Source organism: Patiria miniata, unplaced genomic scaffold, assembly GCF_015706575.1.
Source record: "Patiria miniata isolate m_02_andy unplaced genomic scaffold, ASM1570657v1 HiC_scaffold_7, whole genome shotgun sequence".
In the NCBI taxonomy this organism is placed as follows: Eukaryota; Metazoa; Echinodermata; class Asteroidea; order Valvatida; family Asterinidae; genus Patiria; species Patiria miniata.
The window spans coordinates 5,458,172-5,481,871 of record NW_024037074.1 but is presented as its reverse complement, the minus strand read 5'-3'; the positions used below and the strand labels follow the sequence as shown (position 1 = coordinate 5,481,871).

The window sequence follows — 23,700 nt, the reverse complement described above, 5'->3', positions numbered from 1 at the left end:
GACCCTCTTGTACAAACTCCTTTGAACTACGGCCGTTTACTGCTTGATTACTTGTGAAGGGGCGCGGTCACTCGTTAAGGAGAACTAAACAGTATAAGTCCGAAGTCTTGTCATGACACCTGATACTTTGTACAGAGTGTCCAGCTACGCCTGCCTATGGTCTACAAACATTCACACTTGGGGAGGATAATGTAGATCCATTATATATTTTAATATTCTCCCTAAGAAATTAGTATTTAACCGTTGCGCATTCAGCAACATGCTGTTTAAATATATAGGGCCTATGGGTCCATATTACGGACATCAATTCAATGATTTTAACGTTATGCATCTGAGATTGTCAATAAATTGATTTCGTGTAAAAATTGAAGTCGTTGATTGTTCGCTTGTTCGCGTGATGCACAGAAGAGTCTTTATTTGAAAAGTATTGTCCAAGACAACAGAGGTCGCACTTCAGTCTTCCCTGAGCTTTATGAAGGGTGCAGGCAAGTAAACAGACCAAAAATTGCCCACGCGAACAAAATCATGATTTATATGCCCTCAATATTTTTTTTATGATCAAAACTGCAACATTTTATTTATGCAAACTTTTTCCTGAAACTAGGCCCTAAATTTGCTCCTTACAATGGAGCATATAGGCATCTTTTTTCAAAATGGCGATGGGCTTCATGGAATTTTGTCCCAAAAGTGACTTTTGGGACAAAAATCCATCCAAAGACAATCACACCTGACTTTAAGTCATCTGAGTCGTGACGTTAAAATAAACAGCTGGTCAAGAAAGACACGGTTTTCGCGAAAAAAATAAACAACAAACGTGAAAACAATTTGTTTAATGCTGAACCTGCAAATCGTGGTAACGGAAAGCACTGTGCTTCTCTCCGTTTGCCCAATTTTCAGGGGGGGGGGGTGGTTAGCTCCTCTTGTTAGGTACGTGTACTAGGCTACTGTGGCAGCTCGACAACTTCCGTTCCTTAAATGCTTTAAACTAATTGACTAAATAAATAACAGTGATGTGACGTTATTCTTATTTTCTCACGAATAAATTTAATTTTCGCCTCTTTTACAAATTATGCAAATAGACGATGTATTGTGTAGGCCCTATATTTTGCTCAGGATTGATTTTTTTCCATTTACGCATGGGCCTTAAAATTAAACAACATGAAAATGACGCGACATTTTAACATCAAACAGGCACATATTCAAAACCCAGTAGAGCAAGGTTTAATAGACAAGTTCCCTGAAGTCCGTGGCCGAGGATTTAAGACAAAATTTTTTTCTCCCTGACGATTTAAAAAAAAAAATCAGATTGCACAAGTCTTAATATTAATCTACCAGCTCTCCTATATAGCAGGCCAGCTCCTGGAACAGCAGTCGTATATACACGCGCATGATCTTGACGATGCTCCATATGTCTTGGGTGCTGAAGATGGTATCTGAGAAGGTGAAGGGCAAGGTGGTGGGAAGGAAGCCCCGGCCGTACTCCACCATCCAGGTGCCTTCTGACCAATGGACTATAGTCACATCGCCCCACACGTGCATGATGGTATCGCCTGTGAACAAGAGAGGCAGACATTTTTGGGAGAGTGACGTCCGTTTGAGATCAGCGTTCTATAATCGCGCCGAACGACAAATGAACCTCATGCGTTAAGGCGGAGTTAGAGGGCAATGCTTTTGTATATCGTGGACATGCTTGAGTGCACGTTTTGTATATTCTTTGTTAATAAATTAAAAATAAAGAATAGCCTCTGAGACATCCGCAACTCCACTGTAAATTGTATGCCTGCCCGCGCCCCAGCCAATCGGAGCCGCGTGAAGTTGTGGCGTCATTTCGAGCAGAGATGTTGATTGTTCAATAGCTGCCATGCTTTTGTCATGCCGAAGACACGATGGAAGGCGCCTGCTGACAAGGGCGGATCCAGAACACAATTTTGGGGGTGGCCCAAAACAATTTTGGTTCCTCCAAAAAGTGGGTCAAAAAAATTACGGCGTGGGGTTCGGGGCCTGCTTAAGGGCCCCGAAATTTTTTTGGATTCTAGATGCTCTGTGGTGCGATCTGAGGCAATTTCTAACCACTTTAACCAATGTTTTTTTGAGGAGAAGATGGTGGTGTACTCATTGCCTGCCTTTATTGCGATGTCACATAAAAATTTTTTTAAAAAAATGGTTTCGTTTTTTTTGGGGGGGGGGGCATGGCCCCCTTTGGCCCCCCCCCCCTGGATCCGCCCTTGCCTGCTGAGTGGTCAGAATCTGGAGGTCACGACGCAGTGTTGCATAATCTGTACGCACTAGCAAACTTTATGTATGCCTGCTAATAATTTTCCAATGATTGGACTGCAGATTTGTTTTGAACGACTGCATCAGTCGCTGTTTCGCTTGAAGTTGCTCAATACTAGTGTTCAAACGTCGAACATCATTCTAATCTTATGAATAAGTTAGTTCGACAGTGAGATGCTGAAAGCGGCTGTGCTGGCTCTGTAATCGTTTTGGGTTCACAGAAGGAACGGACATATGGAATTGTATAAGGGACAAGACAATGATTGAGACACAGGCGCGGTTCTAGGGGGGGCTAGGGGGTGCTTTAGCCCCCCCCCCCCAAAAATTTTTTGTCTAGCCCCCCCAAAATAAATTCCGAAAAAAAAATTGCATTAGCAAAAAGAAGGATTGTGACATGTGATGTACACGGTCTCCCCCTAAAGAAATAGTCGTGAAAAGGGTGCATTTGTAGTTAATATAGTGTGAATGGTTGTAGGATTTTATTGGCGCTCCCCAATGAAAATATGGCATGAGCCCCCCCCCCCCCCCCCCCCTATTGATTTTCGGAGGCGTAAGTGTCTGGAGAAAATAACCGGTCTACATTTCAGCACCCCTCCCTGAAAAAATTTCTGGATCCACCCTGCTAGCCCCCCCCCCCCCCCCAAAAAAAATATTGGTTCTAGAACCGCGCCTGTTGAGACAAGTTCTTCATTTCGTAATAAAGATCATTTAATGTTACAACCCCAAGGGCGGACCCAGAACACAATTTTTTGGGGCCTAGACGCTAGGGCCCCGAAATTTGTTTTGATTCTAAATGCTCTGTGATGCCATCTGAGGCAATTTCTGACCACTTTCACCAATTTTTTTGGAGAAAAAGATGGTGGTGTACGCAGTGCCTGCCTTTAATTATAGCGATGTCGCAACAACAAAAAAGACAAAAAGGAGGGTTTTTTTTGGGGGGAGGGCATGCCCCCCCCCCTTGCCCATGGCCCTAGATCCGCCCTTGTTAACAACCCTACCAGATCATTTTTTGTTATTTTTGAAACCCACAATCTCAGTTACGATTCGAAAATACTTGTACAGACCAAATAACACAGACTTGATAAGCAAGCAAAGTTGGATAGCAGAACAGTTGCAGAACAGAAATGTTTCGATGGACAACATAATCTCCACCCAAAGAAATCTTGTCAACTTTGTCTTGTATATACATGTATCTCTTTCAACCAAAAAAAAACATGAACAGGGCTGTTTTAGGCTTTCATGTTTTCATGTTAGATCAAAAGCTTGTCGTTTCTAATTACCTGGGCGGAAGACCTGGCTGACTGTTGTGCCTTCAGACCACTGTCTAAACGTCCCGGTCATGACCGTGTCTGATATATTGGCCCAGTGGCGGCCTGAGTTGGAAAAGAAACATCAGATACATTTCTAATAGAACCGCATAGGGATGATGCTGAACAACAAACAGAGTGACATTATTTGATATAATGTGCAGAGATTATAGTGGAGCTGCTAAGCGAAAAATTGTGCACTTTGTGGTAAAAGCATGAAATTCGGCATGTGGGGTCAAAATGGGCTAAAAATCATTTTAAGATCGGGACCCATCCTGGATCTTGCCCATTTTGGGGGCGGAGCTTGATTTTTCAAAAAAAGGGGTGCAAACAATACAAACTCATGAAAACTGTATTTAACATCAAATTTCCTTGGTTTTTTACGCTTTGAAATAAACTTAAACATGAAATAAGACATTCTAGCATTCTAACACCTGTTAATTTTCCACCCATTTTGTGGGCGTGGTCTAAATGGTAAAAGAGGCGGTATATATTAGCAGTTTGGTTCTAATATGGAAAACATCATTCAGTTTGGTGGTAAAATTCTGAAAATTGGCATGTCGAATTGAAATGGGCAAACATAATTTTTAGAGGTGAACGCATCTTGGATCTTGCCCATTTGGGGGGCGGAGCTTGATTTTTCAAAAAGGGGAGTGCAAAAAAAGAAAACTCAGAAAACTGTATTTTACATTCACTTTGTTTCTCATGCTTTGAAACAAAGTGGATGTAAATTATAACAGTAACGTGTTATTTTCACCCTTTTGCGGGCGTGGCCTTATATGTAAAGAGGCGGTACATTGGAGCAGCTTGATTCAAACGAGGGAAAATCATCATTTTTGCTGGTAAAAACACAACTTTTCCATCGGTTAACTATGTTTACCATACACTATAAAGATAAGTTTAAACTGTTGCAAGACTAATTGTTGCCCTTTAGGGGTGGAGCTACATTTTAAAGTAGGCGGCTATAAAAAAAATCATATCTAAATTGTTATGATTGTCTACAAGTAACTTACACAGGGTGAGTCAAAAAAAAGGAAACCCAAATGGCAGGACAATTTTTTTTTAATGAAGTTCTGCATGTAGCACTATCAAAATCATATGAACTTCAAATTTGGTTTGTGTATTTTTCTTGGTAATCCTAAGAAGCCTATTGCATTTGGGGCCGAAAGGTCAAGGGTCAAGGTCACAGTGGCTGAAACAATAGAAATTTTGTCAGCGCGATAACTTGAGAAATACTTTACATATAAACTTCAAATTTGGTTTGTGGATTGTCCTTGGCAATCCTAAGAAGCCTACTGCATTTTGGGCTAAAAGGTCAAGGGTCAAGGTCACAGTGGCTGAAACAATAGACATTTTGTCAGCGTGATAACTTGAGATATACTTTACATATGAACTTCAAATTTGGTTTGTAGATTGTCCTTGCAATCCAAAGAAGCCTATTGCATTTGGGGCCAAAAGGTCAAGGGTCAAGGTCACAGTTGCTAAAACAAAAGAAATTTTGTCAGCGCGATAACTTGAGAAATACTTTGTATTTATTCTGAGATCATAGGGATTAGGGATTAATTCATATAAAACCTACACGAACGTGTTTGCTTAATTTTCATTCATACAGATGCTAGTAAATGCTTCAAAATTGGAAGTAAAAGCAAATGCCACGTTTTATTCATACGAACATGGTATCATTTGTACTTTATGAACTTTGTTAATATTAATTTTTCGCGATTAACATAATAAATGCTGTAGCTTTTGCGCAGAATTATTTGCTTTAAAATTTCAAGGTTGCCCCAACCCAGCCTTGTGAATGACAAGTGCATATTTGAAATCTGAAGCATTTACTCCTTTATATTCATACGAAACGTACAGATGGGAGTAATGCAAATGCCAGTTTTTATTCATACGAACTACCGTATGGTATTATTTGTACTTTTTCGCGATTAACATTAATAAATGCAGTACTTTTTGCGCAGAATTATGTGCTTTTATATTTTCAAGGTAGCCCCAACCCAACCTTGAAATATGACTAGTAAATATTTAAAATTTGTAGCATTTACTCCTTTTTATTCATAAGAAACGAAGTAAACGCTTATAGTGTACACTCTAAAAATTAATTTGTCATTTTGACTAAAAAAAATTGTCCAGTGATATGTCTCGTACGACTTACCTAAATTAGTCACAGAGTATTGATGACTAATAACTATAGATCAGTCAAGAGTCAGACTCAGACTAAAAAATATAGTCATATGACAAGAATAGAAACCTGCTTGATACGACTAATCTGTAGTCAAGCGACTTGCGCGATTTGTAACTGAATTTCTGACTAATCACACTTTAGTCCAGACAATATCCACTGAATTAGCACTTTTTTGTGTCCGTTCTAGTGTCCTTAATGATACACCATAATGTGTACATCTCCGGGTCACAATGGGGTCACAGCTGACTTGTATCTCACTCGTTGTGCAGACCAACCTGAATGCCCAACAGTGTCCACTGCTGTGCCAAAGAAGATGATGTACTCCGTGATGGAGGCGTGGATCATACACATGGCGGCCTGCCAGCCTCCCGAGGTCACGAACAGCCACTCGGACTCCTCTGGCGGGAGAATGTGGCCCGGGTATCTGTCCATCAGTTCGGCATGCACTTTCTCGAAAGCCTCCTGATGTGGAAGCCCTATGCATACGTAGAGAGAAATTTGAAGTGGCCCTTTACACGATAAGCTAAACTTGAAAAAGAGGTACCTGAACTCTCAAACATGCACGTCTGTATCTGTACCATACAGACGGCAAAGTATCTCAGGGGAAACATCACACCAACTTATTAGAGAGAATTATACAATGAGAAGAAACTTCAGTTTTAGAGGTGCGAGGAAAAGCCCAGAGGAATATTCTGAGGAAAACCCACGGAATCAGGACTGAAAACCCAATTCACAAATTGACACAGGCGGGATTCGAACCCGGGTCACAGCGGTGGAAGGCGAGGAAGGCTACGCCAACCTGACTCCAACTATCTTTGGAACAGACATGTATAAAATAGTCTTCGTGGGCTCTTCAAGCTCAATCGTCAGACTCACCCACGTATTTCTCAGAAATTCTCGCGAGAGTCTGGTCATCAAGGAGGTAGCTCTTTGTCTCCATCCAGTAGTGGATTGCGAGGATGCTCAGTCCCAGGACGACTAGGGAGGAGAAGCTGACTTTGGCGGCAGATTTATACTGCATGATTGACGATTGACACACGCTCGTTATAACTGAAGTGCAGAGACAGTTCTGGCTTCAATGGACCGATCTGCTTTGTAAATTGGCACAGAATTGGAGAGACTAAGGAGAGAATTATGTAGTTGTAGACTATATATCTATAGGTACTGTGAAATCTGTAAAAACCTCAGAACATACATGATGAATTGGCGCTATAGTTCGATGTTCTAGCTGTAGTACACGTACGCTGGTACCTGCGGGTTTTGTGCTCGCCAGAGTGCGTGTATGGCCTTGGTGAAATCCATGCCTTTCACGCGACGCACGCCGCCCGCTAGTGCCAACCAAGTTAACACATCGAAACATCAGGCGCGGTTCTACGGGGGGGGGGGGGGGGGGGGGGGGGGACGGGGGGGGGGGGGGGGGGGGGGGGGGGGGGGCTGGGGGGCTGTAGCCCCCCAAAAAATTTGTCTAGCCCCCCAAAAATAAATTCCGTAAAAAAAAAATTGCATTAGCAAAAAGAAGGATTGCATGTGATGTACATGTGAACGGTCTCCCCCTAAAGAAGAAATAGCCGTGACAAGGGTGCATTAGTTAATATAGTGCAAGGGCGGATCCAGGAGGGGGGGGGGCAAAGGGGGCCATGCCCCCCCCAAAAAAACGGAACCAATTATCATTTTTTTTATGTGACATCGCAATTAAGCAGGCAATGAGTACACCACCATCTTTTCCTCAAAAACAATTGGTTAAAGTGGTCAGAAATTGCCTCAGATCGCACCACAGAGCATCTAGAATCCAAAAATTGTTCGGGGCCCTTCAGCGGGCCCCGAACCCCACGCCGTATTTTTTTGGACCCACTTTTTGGGGGGACCAAATTTTTTTTTGGCCCCCCACAAATTGTGTTCTGGATCCGCCCTTGCTATAGTGTGAATGATTTTAGGATTTTATTGGCGTTTCCCATTGAAAATATGGCATGAGCCCCCCTCCCCCCCCACCACCACCACCTATTGATTTTCGGAGGCCTAAGTGTCTGGAAAAAATAACCGGTCAACATTTCAGCACGCTTCCCTGAACAAAAATTCTGGATTCACCGTGCTAGCCCCCCCAAAATATTGGCTCTAGAACCGCGCCTGCGAAACATCATATTCAGTGACTTTACCGAACATACTGAACTCCATTGACGGGTTTAAAGGTCGGCCTAAAATACCCCCCCCCCCCCCTCCACACGCTTTTTGATTTCTATTTGCCGCAGGCAAGTACCAATATCTAACTTTAAGTACGGATTAGCGAGTGCCTTTTTTCCCCAATTGCTATTGATAACCATAACTCTTTCAATTTAATCGTATACATCTAGGCCCATTGACCCTTTCCTATCAATATGATAACCATGACTATCAATATTGTTGTAGCCCGTACCTGCACCTTAGTGCTATGGATCGGGTAGTAGGTTAGCCGTCGATGGATCTGCATGTACATGTACAATGTACATGTATGGGGTTTATGTCTCGAACTTAGTTGAAGTGAATCCGGTTATAATAAGGTTAGGACTAGTGTTAAAGTAATATGTTTATTGAAGCATTAATTATAGATCTGTACCTATCCGCATTCTGAAAATGGCTGCAGATAATCAAAGTAATGAAATTCTCATTGTGGCGTCCAGCCTGGGACTATTATAGGATATACTTACCCTCAATAAAACTCCAGAAAATAAATGGAACTCTTCCACAGAACGTTCTTCCAAGAAAATTGAAAACCGATCACCTGTCTGCAAAAAAATCGTTCCTGTATTTTTTTCAAGAGGAAATCATTTAGCCCAAGTGAAGTATTTTGCGGGTAACTCGTTCAATCACGACTCAGTGCACAATATCAATGCTGAATATCATTGATGCCTTGATACTCAGGGGTCGAAGTGCACAGTAAGCTAAATTAAGAAATTACTCGTTCATAAATAGTCCTACTATCTCATGTATCGATTGAAGTTCACAAACTGACCCTCTGAACAAACTCCTTGAACTACGGCCGTTTACTGCTTGATTACTTGTGAAGGGGCGCGGTCACTCGTACTAAAAGGAGGAGGGGCATAAAATGTCAGGCTTCTACGATGGACCGATGTCGCCAACCGCTACTCTTGCATGATGATGCTGAGAGCCTTTAGAGGGGAAGGGGCTATAGTCGCTTGTAGCGTGAAGGTTGACCTCTCAATGAACTCGCCCCACCAATTAGCAAATATTTCAGGTATGGTCGACACAATATAATGAGGGCGCTGTTTAATTTGGGTAAAGTCTTTAGTATACCTCGAACGGGCTAATTGCATTAATTTCTTCAACAGCGTGACCCGATTTTGAGTTTAAGTTAGGATTGACTGTTGAAGGACTTGAAATATGTTTATGTGATTCTTTCTTTTTCAAATTAAAAAGAAATTAAAGTAGAAATTGCCAGTGTGATGTGTTATCAATACTTCACAAATCCATAAGCCGGTGTTACTTCTAGAGCGTTGGTGGTGGCATGAATGACAAGTTCCTCTCTAGCTCTCAACTTCACATTTAGGCAAATCATGCGCTTAAAAATGAAATTCAGAATATCACATCAATTAATGTAGCAAAGGATCTTAAAATAATCAGTTAACTCGACCGTGACGTTTCGAAAAATCCGCCTACAGGAGTTATATGCGCAAATTCCACATCCACTTGGTGCCTAAGCCTCCCTCCACAAATTTCCAGTGCCCCCAGGTGGCCCCCCTGCCCCATCAAACTTCCGAAATTTCGCGCTTGCCACGGAAACGTCTGTTTAAATTATTTTGTTAAGATGAACCCCCCCCCCTGAAGTGTCGTCCATGGCAGTTTGTGAGCCCCCACCCCCAACTGCATGTACCTCATTGTAGCCTCTCATACCAACAAAGGGAACATATTTTGCAGTGTCTCCTGGTGCGAGAGAGTCAAGACGCTTGTATTGGATACGGCCCTGACGTCGCTTGGTCACTTGGAGCCTGCCATCACAAATAATACAATTGCGTCAGCCTCACAATGGAGAGATTTCTTAAGTGCGATTTGCATAACAGCTGGCTTACAATGATCGGTTACATCACACGCTTAGCGATAAGTGGAAATGGCTTCCTGAATTACTTGGTGCTTCTGCGCAATATCATTCGAGCGCTGGTACAACATTCTGTCTGGGGGAAACGAAAACAAAGATGGCTGCCGTTGTCTGCTGACGATGTTGTAAGGAGTTTTCGTCAAACACAGGTAGGCCTGAGCTTGCAATATTGTCTAAAACATGAACTCGACTCACTCTTGATGAACTCATAAGCAAGATGAATGAAACAAGTCTGCTTTGTGTGTGTGCCTACGGGTTTGGTTTATATTTGGAAACAGTCATCTCATTTAAGGCGATGTCTTGCAGTTGGATTTCGATGTACATGTATATCCCTCTTTGAGGAAATTTATTGAGAAAGATACTTTACAGTACGTTTCGACAATATCGTCTCCTTTTTGGAAATCACCGCCCCATATCTATTGGCATGTATATTTTAAATCAATTTATAAAGAATGCAGTTTGTCCCTTTCCCGTAGCTGAATTTTTTTAAATAGAACAATGACAGTTATCCAGTTAGGTGAATGTGTTTTCTTCAATGAAACCACACGATTAGAAATTTGTGTGTTATTTCAGAAAGCATACAGACCCCAGTTTTGCATCTTTAAAACTAGATCATAGACATTGCTTCATTACTAATTTTTGGCCTGTGAGGCCGACCATCATAACGCAGAGTGCCATCGCGTTATGATTTTCGCAAACACTGCGTCACCAAGTGACGTTTCAAATAAAGCGCCAACTTTGTCACATTCCTGTCAAGTTTGTTTGGTTTCTTGAATGCAGGAGCTACATTAACGATAACCATGGGTACTGGAGGACTATCGACGACTTTCCCTGTGCATATTATTATGATATGGACTGTGTTGATATTAACGGCATTCAGCACCACCTCATCAGCGCTGGACTACGCCTCAAGCATCTCGGTGAGCGCCGACACCACGTCCGCTACGCTGACATGGACCGTGGCAAGCAACGCCTCAGCAGCCGATAGCTACATCGTGGCAGTCCTGCTAGACGGAGGCACGACCAGCGTCAACAACTACACCATCAGCGACGTGTCCACGGAGACGTACAGCCTGGCGGACCTAGTGTTCTCCACCTACTACACCGTGAACCTGTACACCGTGTCAAACACCGGCCAGACGGTCGGTGTCACCACCGTGTCGTTCTGGACCGAGTACGCCGTCTGGAACTCCAAGTTCATCGCCGTCCTGGGCGTCATCGGGTTCATGTTCCTCACCCTGCTGGTGATGATGGTTCTCAAGTCGGTGTTTCTGAAAGAAGAGAAGGCTCAAGACAAGAAACCGGTCCTTGAGGACGAGGAGAACGGAGGGATTAGGAAGGAAAATGGGGCGGGAACAAACGCCAAGGATATAGCCATATTCTGATGCGTGATGGACGACTCTTTAGGCAAACACGAAGCTGAAGAAACTGGTGACTGCAATAATATTTTTAAGTCTTCAAGTTTCGTAAACAAATAATAGATTTGTGGACCAATAGGTATGGGTAGCCTCACACCGGAAGTGGTTCAGTGCGCTGCACTGTGGGACATGTAATTTACGTCACACGAATTCCCTAAAGCCCAAATTGCCTAAGAATCCTAGTTTCCATATCGGCGTAAGAATCGCAAAGTGAAACGCAAAGACCCAAACTGCATGCAACGCAGACAAATGGAAACATTTCACCCGGAAGTGTCGCCAACATATTAGGCAGACGCAAACTATCTCAAAGACCATCGGCAAAGTTGAACCCGATTCATCTTTGCTGACGGTTCAACGTACTGTCTGCGCAAGCCTAGCGTCGATGTGAAAACTAGCACTCTTTCACGCTATAAGGGGCCCAGCATTGGATTTAATTTGAGGGGCCGTATCATAAGTCCGACGCCTCATAGGTCCGACGCCTCATAAGTCCGAAATTTCGGAGTTATAAGGCGTCGGATTTATGAGGCATAACATTTATTTATTCCGCCTCATAGGTCCGACCCCTCATAAGTCCGACGCCTCATAAGTCCGACGTCGGAAAAACGAGGCGTTAATTATTTGTCGGACTTAAGAGGCGTCGCGGAGCTATGAGGCGTCGGACTTATGAACGGACCCCGGATTCAGTAGACTTTTTGATTCAGTGAAGTCAGTTTTATTGACGTGGGTTGCGGGGGCTTCGGGCGAATACAAATCTTTGATGATTCTGTGACCCTGTAATGTGCAAAATGAACCAATGGCCCAAGCGAAACTTACTTAAATTTAGTAAGCAACTTGGTGGAAAATTCTTATAAATATAAATGTAAAAAAAAACTAAATCATGGCGGACTTTTTTTTGCAGTGCATTTGAAGATCTAGATCTGAAGTATAATTAATTGTATTTTAATAAGCATAACAGTGTATTCGTCAAATGTGCATGTTGTCTTGTGCTGATATCGATAAGCACCGAACGCAGTAATATCTGAATGTCGATAAAGTTTGATTTATAAAGCGTTATTCATATTAAAAGTATTTTTAGCCATCGTCCAACAATAAAATCATTTTTCTTAAGATTGACTTCACTTTATATAATGAATAATATTATTTTCTAAAAGAGACCTTTTTTATCATGTCTCTTTGACAGCGCAGGGACTTGTAATTTTTTTTTACGGTATTACACTTGTATTATTATATGCACAATTTCGGAACTTGTAACAATGAAAAACAAAATAAAAGTTCCCTTGGTTTGCTGAAATAAATAAGAGTGGTGACAATATTTCTTAATTATGTACATATAACTTTTTTATTACTCTAAATTCGTTCCACTTTATCAAAATATAAACTTGTGTTTGGCGGCTACAATTATTTACAAAGCCTTTTGTTTTTACAATATAATTATTTTATATCCGTACTGTAACACTGATCTGTTAAAAGAGTTGTTCAGAAGGTCCCAAAGTCCGTTAGACGTCGGGATAATTCGGAAACATATATTGGCATTGGCAAATTAAAAAACATATATACATGTATATAAAGTGTACAAAAGTGTGCGTTTTGCCGGTCCATCAAAACTCAACAGCACATTTTCAAATAAAAACCAAATTGTATCGCATTGTCGTCACTTAAGTCCAGCAATTTCTGCACAATTTTAGGATGGAATTTTCGCGTCAGGGTGATATAAATCAAATTAGGTTTTGCCCTTCACCGACGTTTGAAAACTGTATACTCAGGGTGTTACCTCAGTAACAGATTGCTGCACAATGCGCTGCGATCTCGCACTAACTTCGAATATTTTATATTCAGTTATCCTTTCATTTGCATTCACATAAACATTAAAAGCAATAATCATATTGCCACTGACTGATTCAAATTACATTTTTGTACATGAAATTAAGGACAGCAACAAAAAGTTTGTAAGAGTACATTTGTATCCATAAAGAGACTAGTCATGAGGCAATTAAAAGTTCTCTTTGTTTTGTACAAATATATACAATTCAGTACTGTTAATTTTGTTTTTGTATTTGTTAATGGACAATATTAAGCTAGACATGCGTTCCCCGTTCTTTTTTCGAGATTCACCTCGAAAAATAACGATTCGTTTTTTCAATTTCTATTTTCGAAGGAGTATAAAAGTTATTCACTTTCGAATGAGATGTCGAAATCCACCAAATCCAATCCACCAGATATTGAATTATTGGCCACTATACAATAATTCGGCTCTCGCAGGACGGGTTCGGTTCTGCACAAAATGAAATTCCTTTTTCATAATGGTTGCAGACGCCCAAAATCGGAATAGTGTAGTTTTTCGTTTCAACAAAATATACATATTGAAAAAAATTCGTTAGGAGAAAATATCCTATGTACATGTACATGTATAATTTTGAAGAGCGTGGGGTATCATCTTTAAAATCCAAGACACGAAAGTGAGCAATAGGTAAAGCGTTTATAGCGAAGAGTTAATCACATTGCCAGAAATGGTTTTGTAATGTTGGTCATTATCTAAGAGCTATTTAATTTGATATAGGTCTATGATCATTTTGCTCAATGGAGTAATGCATGAAGTCACGTGTTTTGTGTTCCGAGTGCACTGCAGCATCCCATGCATGTTACGGTCAACACTTGGAGCTACCAAATCATTAATGCCGGACTCTAATGCCGGACGAGTCAAAGGCTATACCAAGAAGGATATTCCTGTTCAAACGCTGACGACTTTCAGTGGAAAAAGAGCTGCCCACATTGTATCGTGATTGTCGAAAGCAACGCGCAGCAATTGGCCTACTTTTTTGGGGCCTCGATGAGAAATGGTTATTTGTGGGTAAATTTCTACAGACAATGTCCATGTACTTTCTAATTAACTTTTGGATCCCATAACTATGTCATATAAAATAACAAAGATATCAGTAATACAAACACCTTTCATGTAAATCTGCACACACATTATATTTATGTGTCATTGAAAAAAGGTAAATCAAAGGTCCCAAACCGCCCTGTCTGTTACTCCCTGTACTGCCCTAAACCGTCATGCATGTTCCTCCCTGTACTGCCTCAATGAAATGTCACCGGCGATCTTAGATAGGGTGGTGGAGACGAGCGAAGATCAATGGTTGGTCTAGACTGCTGCATCAACAGGGGCCTCTCGTGGGATTGCATCCGGGATGGAGGCAGAGGAGTCGGGTCTAGGCTTGCCGGGTGCCTGCCGTTTCTTCCCCTTCTGTTTCGTCTTGGAGTTCCGCTGAAAGGTTTTCCATCCCTGGTCCAAGAGTTCCTCCTCTACGTGAGCCATGTGATCCTTGCGCTTGCTGCTCACCACAAAGTCCAAGATGCCGAAGACGATCAGGCAGAGTACCAGGAACACGCCACTCACGATGGCCAGATACGTGCTGGTACCAATGGGTGTTGTAAAAGTAACGCAGCCCGACTCAGCGACCCCGCCGGACTCAACAAGGGTCACCACGCATGCGTTGTAGTACCTCATGTCGTCCAAGTTGAAGAGGTAGCGTGATGTTGCGTTGTTCTTATCGATAATATCATTGTCCATCACTTTGGTGTCGGTTTTAACTTCCACGCTGAAACCTTTTATGGTCGTGTTGGCCGGGACGTCCAGGTTCCAATGCAAGAGGGCGCTATACGATTCGACTTGGCCCACGGTCACTTCAATGGTGCACTTCGACGTTTGAAAAACCAGCGCGGTGAGAAGTATCAAAAGTTCCCCTAAATGAAAGTAGGACGTCCTTATCAACGCCATGATGGTGGTCATTAACACTGAAATGAGAAGAAAAACAGTTCCATTCACATTTAATTAATTCGACTTTCAAATCCTAGCATGCATAAAAGGGTTGTAGGGCAAGAGTATGCAACGATAAACACAGGCCTTATTTACGGCAGAAAACAAAGAATTCAGAGTTCAATGTTTGGCAATACAGCCGTGTCCCCGCGGGAAAAAAAAACCCCTAATGTTTGTATCAAAATATCTCGTTACCCATCTCAGAAATGACTGCGGATTTAATTTATGAGTTTATTTCCAAAATGCGACATATCACGGGTGCAACATTTGCAAGTTTATGAAACTTTTAAGCATAAAAACAGTATAGCTGTTTTTAAACTTCATGTTTTGCCTTATTGTATTCTTAAATTCTGTTTATTAAGTATATAACAGTGGTCAGAATTGCTTGTGGGCAGCCAGGAGAGAGCGGGATTCTAAAAGGGAACAAAATGACGTATATTTTGAGAATTAATACACACGGTTATATAATCAAACACTTAAAAAGTACGCATTCTTGCCATTTTAACCCATCGATATGAAAGTAAGACATGCATCTGGAGAAACATGTTTGTTATAGTGCACAATTTCTGGGCGTTTTAACCCAATTATGTTTGACCAGGATATGAAGTCAACAAATATTTACTAGCCGGATGACGTGGTAAATAGACTTTTCCATTTTAGACCTGACAAGGTTGTATGAAGCTGTGAAGTTATTCAATCATGCACTTGACCTTGTTTGCAAAATCGCCACTGAATCGTTTATTTATTTATTTGAAATGGCCTCTCAAACTTTTGTTGCATCAAATACGTGGCGAGTCTTCATAGTCTAGCACAGAAGATGTGCTAAGCCAAAATGGCACTGTTATGCATATCGTATGCGCCCTCTGCTAAACAAATGATTGCCACGCATTTTAAATTTGCTGAGCGAGATTTTCCTCCTATTTACATTGACCCATCTACATCTTTGTTTAATGGCAACTTGGTCAGACATCCACCCATAAATGTACACGTCAACAAAATAGGGTACCTCTTGATGAACGCGTGCTCCCGTGCATATTGAAAAGGGGACTATAAAACACTATTTTTGTAGTGCTGGAAATTCCATTTGTGCAGCACAATACACATACGAAATACCGGGTGAGTAACAAAAAAAAAGCGAAACCTAAAACCAAAAAATTATATTTCATATTTAAAAAAATACGTAGCATCAAACATAATAATGACTGAAAAGCCAATTTCATAAGCTACTTTTAGATGAAAAAAAACCCCACTGAAATTGCTCAATCCGTTCAAAGAATAGTCCTATCACTATTTAAACGCAATGACCCTAAAACCCCTTTCAGTCTTTCGTTAAAAAAAACCAGTTTATTGTGCATTCTTACTATTTGGAACAACAAAGTACACAATATCTTTATTAACAACCCTGGTTTAATAGGCAATTATAATTTATAAAATCCACTTTTCTTGTAAAAGATGGGCCTTCAAACGGACTTTGTTGAATATTTTTTTCCACTTTTAAACTGAGGTTTTATCGATGGTGATGTTTGAAGACAACTGTGACGACGATTCTTGAAATCGCATTTGTGGACGAAAGCGGATTTAGGGTCATTGTGTGTAAATGGTGATATTCTTTGAACGGAATGAGCAATTTCAGTATTTTTTTCCATCTAAAAGTAGCTTATGAAATTGGCTTTCCAGTCATTATTATGTTTGGTGCTACATATTTTTATTTTAAATATGAAATATAATTTTTGGGGTTTGGGTTCCGCTTCTTTTGACTCACCGCCTGTAGGATTTTATTGTTTGGCATAATTCTAAAGCAAATCTATAGGTAAGGTGTAAGCTTTAATACAGGTAGTGTAGGCCTAAGTTTGCCCACGTCAGTACATTCAACCATGGTTCAACAGACATGGCAGACCTGTTAAACTGAAAGTACAAGGTCAGAGGCCGACGATTCGCCTTAGGCTCTTGAATAGCTTTTGTGTTTCGTTTACCGCTGTGATACTGCGTCAAAACGCTGTGTGGAGTTTAATTTGACATCCATCATGCACAACATCATTGAGTTTTTACACTTGTCCAATTATTTGGTTCCTGCATGAAGTTATCAACGGCTGCCATGCTATGTCAATTTGAAATACTACATTTACACAGGGATAGAACATCGTAACTTCGGCCCCTTCGGTTCTTCAAAAAAAAAATGAACTAATTTACTAACTGCGCGCGAAGAATGATTTAGGCTTAACAAAAATCAAACTCAAACAGAGTTTCAGAATAAGTGAAATTACGACCGACCGACTGACTGACTCTTGTGAAATAGACTTGACTAAGCCTATCACTGACTTACCGTGACTTGTGAATGAGACTGATTACCTATCTCACTGACTGTCACTTGTGAATTAGACTTGTTCTCACTGACTGTCAATTGAATATAGCATTGTGAACCCTGGGACCAGCTTTACAAAGCTCTACTAACTCTGCAAACTGCTCCCGTTGTTATTATATTAATTTTGTTCTTTCATATATGTCCCACATTACCACACATGGTGCCGTTTGTGTGTGCAGCTGAATCGAAACAACTTCCCGTTTCCTCATTGTGATAATTCCTGACGGTATTGCTGGAAGGGAACGGGAAATACCCAGCAAGAGATCATGTCGATTTGCAGTTTCGGTGATAATTAAAAGCAATGTCAGAACAGACCAATGTTCACCGTTCTCATTTTCATTCATAACAAATATTTATGAACCGAAACGAGAAATGTTTTTTTTTTCTTTCAACAAGTTCATTCTATATTATAACTGGGAACTTTATAGTACAAAAAACGAGGAAACGACAAAATAACACAAAGTTTGTACAGTGTTTTCAATTTGTAATGGCATTCATGAGAAGTAAAAAAGGAGGAAATCAGCAGATCCGAGGAAAAGTTGCATGCCTGAATATGATTACAGTTTGGTATCATAGCTTATAAATATATTTTCGTAGGTTATCATGATTATTGAAGTGATATCAGGTGATCATTTTATGACGCAAAGGTGAGATTTTACGACCTTAGGTAAGGTTTCCGAAACTCAAGGACCTGCAGACTGCCATAAACATAGTCCTATTTGAAAAAACAACATTGGTCCCTTTCTATGTGTATGTTTCACAATTATGTCCTTGATCTAAAAAGTGTTGGTCACACTTCAAAAAAAATATCCTTAGTTTCACCACCAATCGTTTCTGCCTTCCTGCCAAAAATTATAATAGTTGGCCTTTAACAACCCAGACTATTCCAACTCGAAAGAAGACTACACAGTGAACTGGTTTCCGGAGTCCGTCATTGTTTTTATCTGGGACGAGTTGAATGGTTTCATTTCCTGAATGGAGTTTGCCGGCTGTAGTTATACACCACAATTTAGAGGCAGAAATTAATCCATTGCATTTATACGTGTACTGCACTACATGTCAGTTTCATTTTCGCAAAAACAACCCCTACATTTGATAATACAACTAATAGTTTTGGAAGGGCTTTTTTGTGGTACCGATAACAAATACTTTATTTTAAATGAGTTTATCAATGTATTAAAGGTTGGCTTGAAGGATTGATTAAGCAATTGTCACATGACCATAAGAAGGGTCACGTGCTCAATTATCATGGAGGACACTTAAAGCATAGGAGTATAGTATATTATACTCAATGATAAAACCAACTACGTATCACTTTTACATTACCACACCTTGGCTTAATTACATGCCTCGATAAAGCGATTGTCACGTGACCATGAGAAGGGTCACTTGTTATGGAGGACACTGAAGGCATAAGGGTCAATTGTTATGGAGGACACTGAAGGCATAGGATTATAGTTATAATCCTGCATATTTGTTCTTTTTCCTCAATTATAAAACCAAGGTTGTTTTTTTTACATTGCCACGTTCAGCTTCATTACATATTTCGATCGGTCATGGCCAACTTGTTTCTATCATGGCTGTACACTGTATTGCTCATGGGATAATTGTTTTTTTGGAGTTCAATATGATTTATTTGCAAATGATTTACGTCTATATATTTTACTTTGCTATATTGTTAACAGTTCTGCATGGTATTTACTTGGTATTATTTACTAGTTTTTATAGAAGTTAAGCTATTTAAAAAGAAAAGGAAAAAAAAACATGACCTACAGGGATATATGTTTGAGTGTGTTGGACATGAGGTGTTTCATGACTACATGACGACTTTTTTGGTGCGTTATGCTTTAAAAAACAACACAATTGCCAATGGTAAGTCAGTTTCCGCTGATGAGCATTTATTTAGGAGCACGGGGAAATGGCTGCCAGATGTTACCGTAAACCGTAAACGGATTTAGCGACTATAGTGAGAAATAACTCCCCCACGTCACGACATTTTTAGTGAGAGACACAGACGCCCAGGTATTTGTTCCTTGCTCTAGGAACACAGTCGTCACTGTGACGTCAAAGTTACCAAAAGACATAGACACTCAATATATGACCATGGCGGTAGGAAACACCTCCATGATCAGACCATGTAGGCCTTAGGAAAGGCCTCCATACTTGGCAGACAATCTAATTCTACCGCCATGGACAAACACAGCTTGAGATGTTGACAAGACGACTGTAGACTTGTGTTGCAAAAAATGATGCAAATTGCACATACAATGGAATACATTTATACGAGTATACATTTATACGAGTAGTATGATAATGATTATTCATATCTTCCCAAATTCTCACCTTTGTGGTGGCTCCTCAGAAGTGCAAAATATCAGCAGGATAATATGCCGCCATTAGTACGAATCGATGTGGCCTGCGTGTACATGTATAGCATCCGTGTACGTGTTTCATCAGCACTCCGACATGAGACTAGGGAATGGAATGCTGATCTAAACATTTCCCGAACGAACAACCACACAGCCTGAGGTTGGGATACAACCGCAATGGGGGAAGCGCGTGCTCATTTCAGATCCACCCACACATGATAGCGTTTTCTTTTGGTCTGGGCCTCCGTCAAAATTGATCACACCCAAAACTGGAATTGTTGGTGCACCATGACCTACATGCGCAGTCCCTGACCTCAATTCATGCCGAGCCGAGCTAGCTGCGAATAAAGGAGTATAATTCCCGGTTGCATGATATTAATAAATACTGCTATACGTGTGTGACGTCAAGGTCAAGCTGTACTGTGGATGTGTGACGAACGTCTGGAGGTCACACATTATTTGGTTTATTTCAACGATATCATAACAGGAATTGTTGCTGTATTATGATATTCCGGTACTTTTTATCTTTAAGTTATTTTATGGTTTGTGAACCATTTGGCGAGCCTGGGTACAAAAGGATAATGTGTACTTTTTGTGCGTGCGAAACGGCGGAAAATTCTGACTTCAAGAAAGAGAGCGCCCTACAAAACAACAACAACAACAACAACAACAACAACAACAACAACAACAACAACAACAACAACAACAACAGCAGCAACAGCAGCAGCAGCAGCAGCAGCAGCAGCAGCAGCAGCAGCAGCAGCAGCAGCAGCAGCAGCAGCAGCAGCAGCAGCAGCAGCAGCAGCAGCAGCAGCAGCAGCAGCAGCAGCAGCAGCAGCAACAGCAGCAACAGCAGCAACAGCAGCAACAGCAGCAACAATGAACAGGCGTTAACACGAGAGTTCGCGGGAGTACATTATTTGCGCCGTGCCCCGGCCCCTCCCATATAAAGGACGCATATATACACGGTAGCCCAGTTTTTCTAATAGTAAAGTGGGAAACAGTGTACATGTATATGGTCGGTTTACCCCTAGAACTATGGGTAATACCCATAGAGTTGTTTTATACCCATAGTTCTATAGGGGGTATAGGCCTAGTCGGACTCCCTCATTATCGCGCGGCATCCCTCGCTGCATGATGGGAACTTAATTCTCTTTTTGCGTTACGTACTTCTTCAAAGTGGCGATTATCCAGTTCCCCAGGCAGGACTTTCTGCCAAGTTGTATAAAAAGGACGATTACATTTTTGTGTGTCTTTCGGGACTTTTAACGACTTTTGAATTTTGATAAGTAACGTTTTCCAAAACTTGCAAATTATCCCTCACCGTATTTGCTAAAAGATGCCGTTTTTATTTTAATATACATTTTTAATGGTGCTCTGTCCATGAAAGTTCCATTGTCTGGTTCCCATCATCCTGCTGGCATGTAATCTTTAGTCAACTTGAACGTTACAGGGAAAATATCAGACTTTATTCAGGGGATGTTTTGGTCAAACATTAACTATGAATAAAAAAGTTGAGATCATTATAAAAACCACTTCCCCATAGGGAGTCCAGTCCACCTCCGTTCGCACACTCGGAGAATATCTATTTTCACAGGCATCGTACACGGAATAAACCACACCACCGTCGGATTTGTTCATATCAATTTAAAAAAGAAGAGTTATTCTACACAAAATACAGGAAAATTCGGGAAGGTTAGAGGGCAATGAACGAGAAACGTGATATAGTACCGCGATAATAGGGCAATCCTAAAAATTAAAGAAAGAGGGCGCCCTGTCACAAGTATAGCTACATGTAGCTACCTGTGTGAAATTTCCGTGAAATGAATGATAAACATCAACACACGAGTGAGAGTGAAGGATCGGAGAACGAGGACCTAGGTAAGAGAACCTTAAATTTCGTACTTCTAAATGGTAATTGTGGTTTAGGAACCCGTTCCAACTTCCATACTAGCATGCCCAGAACGTTCTCAGGTTCTAGACATGCGAGAAGAAGGTTGGACCATGGTTGGAATTGTCTATTCCTCCCTCCATGATTAATGCATTAGGCTAGGCCTACAGCTGCACAGCTAGCTGTGCGCACAGGGAGCTGATGAGTAGGGAGCCGGGGTCTACTGCAGTGCACGCACTGGGCTAGCCCCTACAACTTTCAAGTGAACGTGGCGTTGTAAACAAGCCACGTGCCGGTGTAATTTTGAAATGTATACTCAATGCTTGTCCCCCATCCACATTATTATGATCTTATGATTTTCTCTACATATTGTTCTGTATTGTTATGTGGTAAGATTGATTGATTGATTGATTGGGAATGTGAATTTTATTTTGGATCCCCGACATACATGTAACCACCATCATGATCATGGTACCATGTATAATTTTGTCCTATAGGTTAATCACTTACTTGTTTGGCTTTCTGTGGATACGCGTGTGTTGGATCTGTCATTGCCAAGAAATATGAGGAAAAATACGGCACAACGAACGTGTTCAGAAAATCAACAACATGCAAGTTCCGCATGCGCAAAATGGTAGGAGCCCACCAGTTGGAACCCGTCTTACGTGGCTGTAAAACCTTGTTAAAATCTGCTAAATCTCTTCCAAATCACCCACTACTGCACGAAAACACAAACACTTAAAATCGCGCAGGTGTTGGAATATTACCTTGCTGTTCCATAATTGTGCAAGGGTTTGTTTCGGGGTTCTTTCAAGAAAATGAAGCTTTTTCAAGCCAAATGTGCTATATTTCTCTAATCTTTTTCTTTCATTCAGAAACACCAATCTACATTATTGAGTTATATTAGCCTAATTCTGCTGACAAAAATATTATGCTGTATTTCCGGCGATCATTTAGTGCAGGTCCCTGTTTGAAAATTAGAATCAAGAGTTTTTTATTTCTAGAAAATGACATTGTCAACCCTGTTTTGACACCTTTTTGGTAATTTTGAACGGTTTCTTGGGGTAGATATCACGATTTTCCTATGGGGTTTACGGGCAGGTTGGTGCCGTGCAGTGCGACTTCAATGCTGATGGTACACATGGTACATCGCGCGGTGATCGTCATCTTTATTTTCGTGTTGCGTTTTGTCGTTGTCTTCGTCATTTTTCCCCCAAAATTTCCCTCTAAAATTTGAAACCCTGCCCTTTATCTATGACATACCTGTTCTTAATGTCGCCAACTAGTTTGGTTGGTCAAATAATTTACTTTTACTAGGAAGTATCCTGAATCCTCCGAAATCCACCAATTTTGTTACGCAAAAAAATGCTGGTATCCTGAGTCCATCAGAATCCCCCAGGTGTAGAAACTGGAGATATATTCTGAATGCACCAAAGTCCACCAGCAAAAGTCTTGATGGATTCTGGCGGATTCAGGATACAGTGGCATAAAAAGAATACAGCAGGTTTTTCCATAGAGTCTTCAAAATCCATCACTTAAATTTGTGGTGGATTTTGATGGATTCAGGATACCATGTTCACATGACAATTGTGATGTGTGTTGTTGCATCAGGATCCATCAAAATACACCAACGCATGGTTCAACTGCTGGTGGATGTGATGTGGGTTGTTTTTCCTTTCAACTTGGGCTGTGGGTAACTATGTATACTGTGATGTTTGCATTGTCTGTAAGGGCTACATGTATTTCAATGAACCATTGTCTGACCCCAGTGTTGCTTTGTCTGGATGGGTTATGTACAGAATCCATTGTTTATATGCTGAGGCCTAATAAGCCGCAGTCACAAGCTCCCAACCGCCCATTACATTTTTGTACAGCATGTGACAGACCTGGCAGGGCTACAAGCAGTATTTACTTGACCACAAACATAGCCAAAGAGTTATTCTGTTGAGATCCTGAATCCACCAAAGTCCCCCAACAGCTCAAT

At 41.0% G+C, this 23,700-nt stretch overlaps 4 protein-coding genes across 8 annotated transcripts in view; 2 read left to right on the top strand and 2 right to left on the bottom strand.

Annotated features, from left to right (window-relative positions):
• Positions 1-891: 891 nt before the first annotated feature.
• LOC119746378 (sigma non-opioid intracellular receptor 1-like) lies at positions 892-9,749 on the bottom strand. Of its 3 annotated transcripts, none has more exons than XM_038223292.1 (6): positions 9,638-9,749; positions 8,454-8,531; positions 6,649-6,860; positions 6,048-6,248; positions 3,555-3,647; positions 892-1,550 (listed from the first exon to the last, which is right to left on the bottom strand). In XM_038223292.1, exons 3-6 carry the CDS (start codon positions 6,791-6,793, stop codon positions 1,324-1,326), a joined length of 666 nt encoding a protein of 221 aa, XP_038079220.1. In that variant the 5' UTR covers positions 6,794-6,860; positions 8,454-8,531; positions 9,638-9,749; the 3' UTR covers positions 892-1,323. The 3 variants fall into 3 exon arrangements, with proteins under 3 accessions (XP_038079220.1, XP_038079221.1, XP_038079219.1); XM_038223293.1 differs by lacking the exon at positions 9,638-9,749 and adding an exon at positions 8,759-8,972; XM_038223291.1 differs by lacking the exons at positions 8,454-8,531; positions 9,638-9,749 and having other exon boundaries at positions 6,649-7,087.
• Positions 9,750-9,860: 111 nt separating this feature from the next.
• Positions 9,861-12,737, top strand: LOC119746380. The gene is made up of 2 exons (XM_038223295.1): positions 9,861-10,008; positions 10,640-12,737. The coding sequence occupies exon 2, from the start codon at positions 10,660-10,662 to the stop codon at positions 11,242-11,244; it is 585 nt and encodes a 194-aa protein (XP_038079223.1). The 5' UTR covers positions 9,861-10,008; positions 10,640-10,659; the 3' UTR covers positions 11,245-12,737.
• A 97-nt stretch (positions 12,738-12,834) lies between these two features.
• LOC119746379 lies at positions 12,835-20,153 on the bottom strand. The gene is made up of 2 exons (XM_038223294.1): positions 19,800-20,153; positions 12,835-15,072 (listed from the first exon to the last, which is right to left on the bottom strand). Exon 2 carries the CDS (start codon positions 15,065-15,067, stop codon positions 14,420-14,422), a length of 648 nt encoding a protein of 215 aa, XP_038079222.1. The 5' UTR covers positions 15,068-15,072; positions 19,800-20,153; the 3' UTR covers positions 12,835-14,419.
• A 1,468-nt stretch (positions 20,154-21,621) lies between these two features.
• Positions 21,622-23,700, top strand: part of LOC119744824 (ankyrin repeat domain-containing protein 49-like) — a 36,857-nt gene continuing 34,778 nt past the window's right edge. The window contains exon 1 of one of the 3 annotated variants that reach the window (XM_038220979.1): positions 21,622-21,706. The gene's annotated coding sequence lies outside the window, so the exon portion shown is untranslated. Of the gene's footprint in view, positions 21,707-21,747; positions 22,027-22,084; positions 22,106-23,700 lie in introns of those variants that run through there. The other 2 variants (XM_038220980.1, XM_038220981.1) reach the window with 2 other exon arrangements.